We start from the raw sequence: 14021 nt of genomic DNA, 5'->3' as shown, positions 1-14021 counted from the left end.
AAATGTAAAAAATACCGATATCCCAGGGACGGCACATTACTATGGTTCTGTTAGCTACGTGACATTTTCATACTTTGAAAATATTTATGCACCCTGTAAAATACTGCTGTTTTTTCTGTGCAGATGTGTCCTGATTTTCAAATTTGTTCCACCCTGGCTACTGAATTTTTTTACATGCGCATGCGGTGTATATTACACGCTTGCATGTTTTTATACATTTTTTCCATTGTGGGAGTGTATGAGAGACCGCAAGCTTCTGGGATGTTTTATCACCTATTAAAATTATCGAGCTGCTTCATGCACAAGTTTTTTCGTATTGTGTCTATGCAAAAAGGTCTATGGGATTATTGTGTGGTGGGTGTAAGTGTATTTGTGGACAGGCTGTAGCATGCATTGTCAAACACGCTTACATTGGCACATTCTCATATGCAATTTAAGAAAAAAGAAAGTTACCTCTTCTTTTTTAGATCCTGCCAGAGTCACTCAGTCCTCATGGACGATAGCCCAATGAATAATATACACGGTCATGTTAAGTGGAATGGGATAAAAAAAGGCATTTGCTCAGGTTTTCATCAGTAAACTGTGGTAGTGATGCTCTAATTCAAGATAGACGCCTGCCTTCGTCCCGCCTAATAATTCCCATTTGAAAGAGTTTTTACATAGCTGATGTGCATTCTCATCATAAGTTCTAGCCATGAACAGCCACTTTGCTCTAGTGCATTGCATATGGCAAGCTTGCGCCGTTTCATTTCTTATTTATATCGCGGCCACATTGAATTCGCGCAACGATGATTGAATGGTTTTCTGAGTGTAAATGGAAACAGCGATAAGCATGAAATACATTTTCTGGTGCAGTCACTATTTTCTTCTGATCGAGGGGTAGCACGTGGGCTAACACTTTCGTTTTTTTATGCTTGGATGAACCGCTAGACCGGACGAACAAATTGAGCGCGCGAGGGTAACTTCAGTGGGCTTTGAGTGCTGCCCGATTGATCCGTTTGACGTCATCCACGCCCTGCACAAGGAACCTTCATGTTAGCGAAGCCTGGTACACTTATCACTTAATGTGAAATAACGATTTTTTTTCGCGCTTTGAGATTTACTCACTCCACTACGAACGAAATTTAGCGAAGGCAGAGGAATGCCAAGCCGCCGGCGCCGCTAAGCTGGACCGCTGGCCACGGCGCCCTCTATCTGCTCGCAGCAGAGCTACTCGGTGCGCCCGCGCGCGGCCGAACATAATCTGGACGCTCGCTCGCGCGCAGTGTCAACACTAGAGTGTACTAGAATATGGTCGAGTGGGACGAGCGGCTGGGGCGGCGCATGCTTTGCCGTGAGGCGCCCGACGTGGAAAAATACTGGGGCGGCGCTGCGGTCGAAGTGGATTGGGCCATATCAAGGTCGCGCCGTTGGAAACTGCTGGCGATACTGCTCGGCAGGGTCATTCGTAATACTTCGCGCGCTGGTATTTGCGTTCAGACCGCTCAAATGGGGTTCATAATTGCATATGACATGTATTTATGCCTTAAGAATAAATTACTTTCTTTCTTGCCTTTATTTATTTTTTATAATTTTTTAATACCGCTCGGTCAATGCGCGTGCATTGCGGCCGCAGTGTCGGCTTTCTTTCTACTATGTTATTGTACGATTCCCTTCACACAAAAAATACTTTTCTCGTTCTTCAAGCAGCATGTATCTCTCGTGTGTATTGTTGCACACAAAGTTTTTCATCAGTAGGTCCTGCGAAACGCAGAAGGAGAACGATATGCAACCTTCCTGCTTGCCGCCTCAAACAAATAAAACATAGCTGCCCATCCGGCGCCTTGTCCTCAGATTTACGGGAAGTATTGTTATAGAAAAAAAAAGCTGCAGCGGAACATTTCATTCAATTTTCGCCTTTCTCGCGTAACAGAATGCGGAGTAATCGTTAAGGGGTCATTTATTACAGTCGGACCTCGGGCGCCGAAAACGGTTTTAGTTAATTAAATCAAATCAAAGGGGAATTTTATTAGACAATAATATAAAAAATGCGTACAAAGATATTTCATCCCATAGCCTAAAGCGGTCATTCTATATGCTAATATTTGGCCGTAAGCCGTACGTGGATTTTTTTTTCCAGTCGATACTTCAAAAAAATAAAAAGAAAAGAAAGTTTGCGCGGTAGCCTAATTAGTGGCTATATAGTATAGTGGATACGGTCTTGAGCACAGGGGTTGAATCCAGGTCGCGGAATTCGATGGGGAACGAAATGGAAAAAGACTCGTTTACTTCTATTTAGGTGCACGTTAAAGAACCCCAGGTGGCAAAAACTATATAAACCGGGTGCCTTAATCATATCGTGGTTTTGCCACGTAAAACAGAAGAATTTGCTTATATTAAAAAAAGAAAAAAAGCAGGTGGCTGCGTTCTTCGGCATTATTTCTGGGGGTGTCAACAACATAAATTATTCTCGAGTCTGATTTCCGAGAAAAACATGTTACGCTTATCATACATTTCATGCATAAATGTAATGCCGTTCCCAAATGTATGACTGCTTAACTCAGAAGCTTGTATATTATAAACAGCTGCTTTCAGTTATTCGGTGCACTATCATAACGACCATAATGAAACAATTAAAGGAACGGCATGGCTCACATACACGTAGAGATATGTGCAGATCTGTTGCGTTCGTTGAAGAAGATAAGTGTGGCGCCACACGGGGCACTCAGTTTTAATGGGTTGAAAACACGGTGAGACTGTTAAAAATCCTTGTCTGAATCAAGTTAGCAGATTTACAGGTTGCCCTAAAACGGGGCGTTTATATTGATTGAGAGCTAGGAACTTGTTAAGCAGGACTTATTACCACCCGTCCGTGAATTCTCTCAGGAACTGCGCCTCTGCGCAACAGCCACGACACACACACACACACACACACACATATATATATATATATATATATATATATATATATAAAGATGGTTGTGCCTGCTATGCATATTATTTCTGCGAATGCGAGTTTTATTTGCAGTATTCACTAGTAAGTGTGTTTGTTACTGCAAATACGTGCGCTTATTCCGGTCGGTAGTTCTCACTTTTTAAATTATTGCATTTAGACGATTTCTTATTTTTTTCCATAGATATATATCGTGCATATATGTGTCTATGTTCCCTTTGATTTAATTACCCACAAACACATTGGTCATTCTTCGCGCCACGCAGTTAATAAACCTGGTTTATTTCACTCTAATATTGTTTTCTTCGATCATTGTCCATGATAAATATCCAGCAACAAGAAGCGCGCGTAAAATGACACGGTATCAATAATAAAATTTTCAACGTAGCCTTCATGGTGCAGAGATACGAGTTACTTTTAGAGGACAGTAGTAAAAACAGCAGTTCACATGGCTAAAACTACATTTGGTACAGGCCGTCGAGAGTCATGGGCACACCGAAGCAACTAAAACACTTAAAAAATGTACTGCACAGAGGTTCTGCGAGAAAAACTGGGCGTCCCGCGCTCGCTAGCAGACGACGCGCTTGACAACAACCGCAAAATTGAAGACGTCGCATTGTATAATCCATGCGTCAAATATATATGTTTGGCAAAATGGTGTAAACATAAATTTGCAGTTGAAATAAAGCACTATTTTAAGAGCGTACTATGCGCAATCGGCCTCGGCGCCCGCAGCGAAAGTACGTTGAATATGCCGCGGAGCGCGTCTCCGCCCCAATCCAGTTCGCTCGCAGCGCCCTCGCACTATTTTTCCACACGCGGCGTCTCAGCGGCATAGCGCCGTTCGGCCCACTCGACCATTGTCTAGTACACTCTAGTCAACACCTAAATATTCTTCCACCGTGGCTGAGAGTGAGCAGCGCTCTGGCGCGGTGACGTCACTCTCCTCACAGGAGGCCGCTGTGGCTGTGTTCTCTGTAAAGCCCGTTCTCTGCAGCAGACGAGGCGGCGTTGGGTAGACTGTTGAGACAGGCAAAGAGAGGGCCGACTTGGGGGTGTTGGCGCTCCCGGCGTGGGTTTCGGGAAATTACGACGACGCCGTGTCGGAACCGTGGCTGGATGAGGTGGAAGTATCGTTGCTATCACTGAGGGATGACGACGCGCAGCTGTCAGCAGCAGGTGACAGCTGAGTGCTGGTGTATCCATAGTGTAATGAGCCAGAAGGAATACTGGCGCTGCTTGGGGAGGATTCTGAGATAGACTCGTGACTCTCGCCGCTGCATTCCTCGTTTCCGTCACAGTCAGTGGGCACAATGGGCGCGACTTGTGGAGTGACTTGTTCGAGAGTGGCAGGGGTAGAGGGCTGAGTTGTGGCAGCGAGTGGACCCGCAGCATGGGGCGAGACTAGATGTGAGCTCACCACAGCGGGTTCATCCTCGGTGACAGGTGGTGCATGGTCACCAGCAGCCGAGGGTTGCGTTCAGGAACGTTGCCTTGCCAAAGAATGCTCCTTTGAAATGGGTCGGAGGGGTCTTTTGGGAGGTGCACAGATACGGTCAGAGGTCGTGATTCGGGCTTTGATGCCTCTCTTTCATTTCGGAGAGGAGGCGTAAGCTTGACGCGAACGAAGAATTCTTCGAGTCTCCTTGAAGAGAGCTTCGAGGTGGCGGGAGCGGTCGAGACCGCTTGCGTCAGAGTCCGAGGATGCGCGCTCCTGGTTGTCATCCATGTTGGTAAGCATGGTAGAGGTGCGAGCTACATACTCATGTAGCGAGAGAAAAGAAAAGCTAAGGTCCCATTCCTTTGGGAGCCCTAAAAAGGGCTTCGCTCGCGAGCGCGGTCGTGGGAGTAGGAGAAGGGCGAGCGCAAGAGAGCAAAAGGACGACCTGCTCGAGTTGGCGCACGAACGAATGAAGCCCCTCCTCAACAAACCGTTCCCATGTTGTTAAAGACTCTGTGATTCTCGAACCACATCAGTGCGGTTTCCCTCATAAATAGGACGACGTTGTAAAGCTTGGTGACCGAGTTCCAGTTGTTATATCGGCTCACCCGATTGTAGTGCGTAAGCCACTCGTCCACGTCTTCTCCCGCTCTTCCCACGAACGAGCGTGGTTCCATGTAATTCTGTGTGGGTGCAGCTGCCGTTGACCCTTGCGCGGTTGCAACTGGCGCAGGGTCTGGTCCTCCGTGCTGTGGCATGATGACTGTTGTTGGCGAGAGACTGGCAAGGTGGCGGCTCCGGCGAAATTCAAGCGCTTGGGACTCCGTAGTACGTCGACGTCGTGTACCCAGCACCTCCACCACTCTGTTACGGGTTATTCTGTGAAGAGCGGGTTGATTGGGACACGACGTAACCGACGGTCTTGAGTGCCAGCCTAAGTTCCGTGATCGCTTGGCAAAACGTCCTTTTCTTCCACACCTGTTATCTGTGTCCCACTACAGCTTAAACACAAGACATTCATGCTTGTAACAATATATATATATATATATATATATATATATATATATATATATATGTATATATACATACATATTGTGGGCGTTTCTTACGCACGCCTTCTTCATCTGTATATTATCATCATCATCCTATGTTGCGCGATCCTCATCTGCAGTTAGTTGTGATCATCATCATCATCGGGTGTGTGCTTTTGCTGGTTCGCTCCCGAATACTCGGGCCGAATAAACGTCGTGCCAACAGAGACGTCATAAGTGGTGGAGTTGCTCTTCTATCCTCAGTCCTCTGCCCGCTCATTCTACCCCCTGGAGCTACGTTCAGGCCGCCGCTTGGGCCCACTGTCCGCTAGCATGTCTGAGGACGCACCACCTTCTACTTCTACCGCTACCGTTCTTACACCACCAGCCGCTCCTTACATCCTAAGCAGCCACCAGCGTGACCCCCATCTCCTCGCTGGTCTTCGTGAAGAAGATGTGGAGGACTGGCTCGACTGACTACGAGCGAGTAAGTTCCGCTAATCGTTGGGACGACCTCAACAAGCTCCGCCACGTCTCCTTCTGCCTGACTGGTGTGGCGAAGACATGGTTCTTCAACCACGAGATATACTTTACTGACTGGGCTGCCTTCAAGCAGCGGCTGCGCAAAGTATTTGGTACACCGGCCGATCGTTCTACCATCGCATAGAAAACCCTCGATACTCGCCAACAGCAGCCAGGCGAGTCTTACACATCGTACATAGAGGATGCTCTTGCGCTTTGCCGCCGTATGAGTTTACCTATGCCAGAGTCAGACAAAGTGCGCCACATTCTGAAAGGCATTTGATCAGTCGCCTTCAATGCCCTTGCCATCAAGAACCCCGCTACAATCGCTGACATTGTCACAACGTGTCAGCGCCTCGACGATCTTGAGTGTCTTCGCCTTCAGCCGGACTTTGGCGACTATTCTTCTACGGCGGACCCACATCTGCGTGTCGTGATACGAACTATGATACGCGAAGAAATACAGTCAATGGGCTTGTCGTCACCGTCCGTGTGCCCCAGCGCGCCTTCTAGCGCAACCTTGCGTGACATCATCAGGGATGAACTGGCGTCCTTGACCTGCTCCACGCGCGTGCAACCCTCCGTCTCTCGTCCCCTGCCAACGCACGCGGACGTTGCTGCTACGCCTCCAGGCAACGTCAACTCCACGGTGCCACTACCCACGTACGCGTCGGTTGCTGCCGCGCCTCCAGTAAACATCTCGTCGATTCCGCCCGAGCTTTCATCAGCCCATGTGACTGCACTGACTCCCGGAGCACCTAGCCCCCTGTACTATCCGCCATGGCGTCCGTCACGTCCCACGTGCTATTACTGCGGCTATCGCGGCCATATTTCACGTTTCTGCCGCAAGCGCCAGCAGGAAGAGCGTCGGGGATACGACATCTCTGAACGCAACTTTTCCGGTTGAGTCTCTGCCCAAAGCCGGCGTTTCTGTTCACCTCCGTTCCGCTCTACTTCTCCGCCCGCATCGACTGAAGACCGCAGCACTTACCGTTCAGCCAGTACCGCTCCCCTTCGCCGTTTCGCCGCTCCACGTCACCACTACGGCCCGTCTCCCTCAACTCTAACATTCGTCCGGAAAACTAAGCGATGCAGTTTTTGAGGACAAACTGCATACGACACCAGGACTGATATTCCTCCAGCGCGCCCATGCAATATGCTCTCGGTGTCTGTCCAAGGAGTGTCCGTCGATGCGTTGGTCGACACAGGTGCGACTATTTCTGTTATTCACGCTGATTTATGTTCCCGTCTCAGAAAAGTCACGACGCCATACGATGGACCTACGCTAGTTGCAGCCCAAGAAGACCCTGTTCGACCTTCCACTCTTTGCACTGCCCGTGTCCTGATTGATGATATCCTGCACCATATACAATTAGCTGTGCTGTCCCCGTGCGCTCCTCAACTTATTGTAGGGTGGGATTTTTCTCTCTTCTGCTTCCGCGGCTATTTGTTGTGGCCAACGCGTCGTCCATCTTAGGGACACCAGCTACTTACTTGGGGAAGATAGGTACACGCCGTTGCGCCTGATCGCTGCGGAAGATACCGAACTGCCTCCCGGCCGACAGCGCATTATTACCATTATGTCGACCGATATCGACCATGGTGACGTCTTGGTCTTGCCCTCTTCCCGTTGCCTTCATAAAGGCTTCGCTTTTGAGCCAGGTGTGGTTTGATTTTACAATTGCTCGGCGCTTGTCACCGCCACGAACGCGACATCGGAGAAAATTCTCCTTCCGCAAAGAACCACAGTGGCTTGCGCGGCAGACCCAGGGCCTGTATGCGTCGTGCTCCTTACGACTATGTCTTCCAAAGACCCTTCTATTTGTGCTACTGCTTCTCCCTCCGCCCTTATTGCAGCCTTCAGCAGTTACTTGCCACCTTCACAGATGCAGCAGCTGCTTGCTTTGTTGAACAAACACGCAAATTCTTTTGATGTTCATTCGTCGACTCTCGGCCAAACCACAGCTGCAGCGCATCGCATTCAGACAGACGAAGCGTCGATAGTGCGCCGTCGCCCGTACCGCGTGTCGCTAGCCGAGCGGAAAATCATAGAAGAAAATGTCACGGACATGTTACAACAGAAGGTCATCCGGCCCTCAGCTAGCCCTTGGTCATCTCCGGTTGTTTTGATGGTGATGATGAAATAAACTTTAATTTTCGAGACGGTGTTCCCGAGCGTTTGAGCTGTGGATCACTCTAGGTGGGAGGGTCCCTCATTCCAGGAATCCTCTGGCCGCGATAGCATCCCGGGCTCTGGCGACAAGACGTCGTTGTTCGTCCAGGGCCGGGGTGGAGATCTTGGCCTCCCACGTCTCGGCGAGGAGGTTCACGTCTTCGGACGTTGTATGTTTGGTAACGGCATCTTCGGGGCGCCACGGGCACTCGAGTAGCAAATGAGCCAGAGTGCCTGGCACGGCGCAGATCGGGCAGTTGTAAGTGTGTAGTGTAGGGTGGATGCGATGCATGAGGATCCCATGGGTGTACGTATTGCTCTGCAGTCTTCGGAATGCGGTACTTTCCTCTTTCGTCAGTTTTGGATGAGGTGGCGGGTACACCCTGAGTCCCAGTCGGTAGTGTTGGAGGATGGTGTTATACGTGGGGGGTATTGTCTCCGCTTCCGCTGAGTCACCAGGTGGTCGGGGGTCTCGCGAGGTGGCGAGAGAGGCCCGGTTGACGTGATCGCGGGCAGCGGCGTGTGCCGCTTCGTTTCCCTCGAGCTCCTCGTGCCCTGGTACCCATGTAACGCAGGTGTAAGAGAGCGGAATGCTTCTTTTCTGCAGAATTTTGACTGCTTTCACCGATATTCGGCCTCTCGTGTAATTGCGTACTGCGGATTGGGAGTCCGTGAAGACTGCGACCGCGTTCGTGCTCGTGGTGGTGGCGAGGGCGATCGCCGCTTCTTCCGCTGTCTCCGAGTTCCGCACCCTGACTGTGGCTGATGCCAGTTCTTTGGCTCTCGAGTCAACCACACTCAGGGCGTAAGCGGTTCTTCCCGGGTATTTGGACGCAGTCTACGTAGCGAGCATCTGGATCGTGTTTGTGGCGTCTTCGGTTGGCGTCGACTCGAGCGTCCCCGAACATAGCCTCCTCTATATATAGAGGAGGCTATGCCCCGATGATGCTCGGGATGCATGTTGCGCGGTAGCTTGTCGATGCTCAAGGATTCTCTTAAGCATGGCGGAATCTTGACCTTGCGGTCGGCGTCGCAGATGTAGCGTTCTCCGTAGCCGAGGCGCGCAAGGCGCGTCGGCGTGAGCTTCAGCCTCTCGAGTTGGTTGATTTTCTGGGCTTCCACCAGCTCTTGCCAGGTGTTATGAGCACCCATTTTGAGAAGTCGGGTGGTAGACGCCATGGGCGGTAGACCCATGGCGAGCTTCGTAGCTTTGCGGATGATGACATTGAGCTTGTCGACTTTGCAATTCTTGAGAGCCAGGTACGGGGTTGCGTACGTTATTCTGCTGGTCAGTAGAGCTTCAACGACTCTCAGGGTGTCTTGCTCCTTGAGGCGACTGCGTCGATTGGCTACTCTCCTTACGAGGTGTGTGAGTTGGGAGATTGTGCGTTGGAGCCGTGGGAGCGTGGCGACTCCTGATTCATCTCGGTGCAGGTGCAAGCCTAGTACTCGAAGCGAGGCGACCTTCGGTATTTGGATCCCGTTGAGCGTGACGCATGGGTCTGGAGCTTCGCAGGTCGGAGGTCTACCCCTCGTGCGTGGCTTGAGTACGAGTAGCTCCGATTTCTCAGGTGCGCAGTGGAGGCCGCAGCTATCAAGGTAGTGCTCGATAACATCAACCGCTTCTTGAAGGCAACGTTCTCGCTCTCCGGTGCTCGTTCCTCGCGTCCAGAGCGTGATCTCGTCCGCGTAGAAGGCGTGACGCAGGCCTGGGATGTTTTCGAGAAGCCGGGGGAGCTTGAGGAGTGCCACGTTGAATAGGAGGGGCGACACGACGGAGCCTTGCGGCGTTCCCCTGTTCGGCAGCTTGAATTCCTTACTGCGTAAGTTGGATATCCCCACCGTAGCCGTCCGGCCGGTGAGGAAGTTACGGACATAGCCGTAGGTCTTTGAACCGCAGGCGGTCTCCTCGATGTTTTGTAGTATCGCTTCGTGGCTGACATTGTCAAATGCGCCCTTCACGTCGTTGGCAAGGATACACGACTTGGTATTCTTGCTGAGGTGGTCAATGAGGTGATCCTTTTGGAGAAGAAAGACGTCTTGCGTAGAAAGAAGCTGGCGGAAGTCAAACATGGTGTCTGGATAGTGCCCATTGTCTTCGAGGTGCGATGAGAGCCGGTCGTGGACCATATACTCAAACAGCTTACCAACGCACGAAGTGAGAGAGATTGGTCTCAGGTTCTCGAGAGCTGTGGGCTTGTTGGGCTTTGGTATCATGAGCACTTCCGAGTGCTTTCACGCGGCCGGCAGCTGTCCTTTGTCCCAGCACTCGTTGTAATACCGGACGAGAGCCGTCAAGGCCTGTTGGGGCAGCTGTCGTAGGTGCTTGTTCACTATCCTGTCCTTGCCTGGGCTCGCGTTTCTCGTGAGCTTGGAGATGGCTGCTTGGAGCTCTGCTGGTGTGAAGGGCCGGTCCAAGTCAGCGTTGGGTCTGCCTTCATATTCTTTGAGTGGCGTGGTTGTCGCTGGTTCGGAGGGACCACGGAGCTTGTTGCATAGTTCGCGGAGTAGGTCTTCCTCCGCGCCGTCGTAGTTGTGTGCTAATCGACGGATGTGTTGCCGTTGCTGCGTCTTGGTGGGGCCTTCGTCGAGAAGAGCGCGCAGCAGGTGCCACGTTTTCTTGGTACTGAGCGTGGCCTGAAGCTTATCGCAGAAGGCGCGCCAGTTGTTTCTGGCTAACTGTTCAGCATATTCCTGCGACTGTTCTGTCACTAGGGCGATTCTTTTCCTGAGTTGCGTGTTGAGTTTTTGCTTCTTCCATCTCTTGAGTAGGGCCCTTCTGGCCTCCCAGAGGTGGAGTAGGTGGGTGTCTATGGCGGGGTGATCGTCATCAAGTTGGATGATTTTTGTGAACCGTTCGGCGGTATCCAGGATCTGTTTGAGCCAGGCGACGATGTCCGATATGGTAGTTTGATCGTCGAGCTCAGTTCTGAAGGCATTCCATTCCGTTATTCTTGCCCTGCCAGTCCTGGCCGGTCGACGTGCGTGCTCGATGTCGAGTTGAACGATGTGGTGGTCACTATCAAGAGTGTCTGGGAGACAGGTCCAGATCGCGTTCTTCACGTCCCGCGTAAAGGTAAGGTCGGGGTTGGTGTCTCTTGAGACACTGTTTCCGACTCTCGTAGGCTGGAGCGAATCGTTCCACAACGTGAGGCCGTGTTGGTGAGTGGCGTCGTGGACTCTCGCGCCTTTCTTCGTGGTGGTGGCATAGCCCCAGGCCGTGTGCGGGGCGTTGAAGTCCCCTACGACTACGAGGCGGTGGCCTCTTGTGCGTTTTCGGAGTTCGCGGATGAAGTGATCGTAGTCCGCGAGCTGGTCTTGCGGTGGGCTGTATCCGTTAGCCACGTAGAGGCTTTGGTGCGACTTGCGGTCGGGTATGATTTCCACTATAGTGTTCTCAATCGTCGTGTCTTCTATCCTGTGTTCTTGGGCCGTAATTGTCTTCTTGAGAAGTATGGCGGTTCTTCTGGTTATGGTGAGGGTGTTGTATCCTGGAAGCCTAACTTTTTTGGTGTTGGTCTCTTGGAGGGCGATGATGTCTGGTTGACTTGTCTTTAGATATTCTTGTAGATTTGCTAAGCGGGGTCTGTAGGATCAGTTGTTTGTGTGGTAATCGACGGAGCATCTACGTAGCCACCACTTTGTTGAGTAGTAGTGCCAGAACCAGTAGTGCCAGAACTGACATCTGGCACTACTGGTTCCAGTGCCAGATGCGGAAAGTCGATTGCGAAATGGGAGTTTTGCAGTTAGAGTTTGCAAGCCACAGGAGTCGCAGGTGCGTTAACGTGCTCCCGTTCAAGAGAGTTCGAGCGGGAAGGCGTCTTGCTGTGTGGCCGTCGTTTCTTCCTTCCGTGCCCTTCCTCAAGTTCCGCGTGGCTCATGTAGTTGTTCTTGACATGGGCTATGAAGTTAGTAAGCTGGGATTTCATCTCATTGATTTGGGCTGCATGAGTGTCCATGGTGTGGCTGAGTGTCGTGAATCTGTTGCCGATTTGGGTATGAATTGGCTGCAATTTCGCTTGTAAGATTGCTTCGATCTTGGACTGAACTATCACTGTGAGCTTCGATTCAATTAGAGCCTCGGGCTATGAAGTTAGTAAGCTGGGATTTCATCTCATTGATTTGGGCTGCATGAGTGTCCATGGTGTGGCTGAGTGTCGTGAACCTGTTGCCGATTTGGGTATGAATTGGCTGCAATTTCGCTTGTAAGATTGCTTCGATCTTGGACTGAACTATCACTGTGAGCTTCGATTCAATTAGAGCCTCGAGTTTCCTTTCGATGACGTGTACAATCTTCTCCTCCACGACAGCCTCAACTTCTTGTTTCGTGAGGTTCTTGGCTTGTTGTTTAGCTAGTTGCTGTTCTTGGCATAATTGAGTGAACTTCTCGATGTTGTCGTTCTGCTTGTGTATAATTTCTTCTCGTTCTTGGCATAGTTGTGTGACCTTGTCGATGACGGCGCCTTGGCTTTAGATATGGTCGCGAAGGCTTTGCAGCGCCTTCTGCTGATTTCGAATAATGTTCTCCAGAACCCTCAGCGCCGCGGTGTCTGCAGTCGAGAAATCCGAAGTGCTCGTGTTGTGAGAGTAACCCCGCGCTGCAGCAGCATAGTTGATTCGTTGAACGGAGCGCGTTCCGGATCTCGTGCCAAACTTGGACCTCGATAGTACGACAGACCTGGACCTAGACCTAGACTTGCTTTGGCCGGCAGGGCGTCGCGGTGCACTGCCCGAGCTTGTGGACGGGTTCTCTAGCTTGGGAAATTCGTCATCGCTGCTTAAATTGCAATGGCTGTCTCGGACTTTTGCCTTGTTAAGTTGTTGTTGTCTCACTTGGTAAGGTGGTGGGTTGGGTCTTAGCTTCTTCTTGCACCACTCCTTTCCGGCGGTCTCGTGTGCTTCTTCGCATATTTTGCACTTGGGTAGGCATTCGTGATCCCCGAGTACTGCGTCTTGTCCGCACTTGTAGCAGAAGTGTTTTCTGGGACTGGGGCAGATCTCTTGTCTATGTCCAATGGCACCACACGTCCGGCAGTACTGCACGGACTTTCGATAGGGCTTACAGCGATAGTCCCCACTTTGGTAGGTGATGTAGTACGGGACGTGTGGCCCGTCTAAAGTGATGAGCGCCGTGGAAGATCCACCGAGCATGCGTGCACCGAGAACTGTGTATCTGGAATCGACTCTGAGGCCAGCTACGACTTCGGCACTATTGGTACTTATCAAAACATACATCCGGTTGTTTTGGTGCGAAAAAAAGACGGTTCCGTGCACTTTTGCGTCGATTACCGGGCCCTCAATAAGACCACTCGAAAGGACGTATACCCTATGCTTCGCATTGACGACGCCCTTGATTCACTACAAGGTGCAGAATAATTTTCAAGCCTCGATCTGCTTCCGGCTATTGGCAAATTCCCATGAACGAAGACGATAAAGAAAAAACAGCGTTTGCCACCCCTGATGGACTTCACGAATTCAACGTCATGCCTTTCGGGCTATGCAATGCACCTGCGACTTTTGAACGCATGATTGATACCGTGCTGCGTGGCCTGAAATGGAAAACTTGCCTCTGCTACCTGGATGACATTGTAGTCTTTTTATCCACATTTCCTCAGCACCTGCAACGCTTAGATGAAGTTCGGACGTGCCTTGCCGACGCTGGTCTTCAGCTCAACACGAAGAAATGCCGTTTTGCCAGCAGATCTATTAAGGTCCTGGGGCATGTCGTGAGTTAGGCGGGCATACGTCCTGACCCTGACAAGATTGCTGCGGTCCTTCGCTTCCCTCGCCCAGAAAGGCCTAAAGACTTGCGAAGCTTCCTTGGCCTCGCTTCTTATTTCCATCGCTTTATACAGAACTTTGCCTCCATCGCTGCGCCGCTAAACAAGCTACTTGCTTCCAGTGTACCGTTTCTCTGGTCTC

At 50.9% G+C, this 14021-nt stretch overlaps 1 protein-coding gene across 1 annotated transcript in view; it reads right to left on the bottom strand.

Moving 5' to 3' along the window:
• The window catches only part of LOC119449113 (A disintegrin and metalloproteinase with thrombospondin motifs 13-like), a 104942-nt gene extending 91692 nt beyond the window's left edge, over window positions 1–13250 (bottom strand). The window contains exon 1 of the mRNA XM_049666654.1: window positions 12933–13250. Within this exon, the coding sequence (XP_049522611.1) occupies window positions 12933–13250 (318 nt within the window). The remainder of the gene's footprint in view (window positions 1–12932) is intronic.
• Between the last annotated feature and the right edge of the window lie 771 nt (window positions 13251–14021).

This window comes from Dermacentor silvarum, chromosome 4 (genome assembly GCF_013339745.2).
Source record: "Dermacentor silvarum isolate Dsil-2018 chromosome 4, BIME_Dsil_1.4, whole genome shotgun sequence".
Lineage (NCBI taxonomy): Eukaryota > Metazoa > Arthropoda > Arachnida > Ixodida > Ixodidae > Dermacentor > Dermacentor silvarum.
This window is presented reverse-complemented; position numbering and strand designations above follow the sequence as displayed.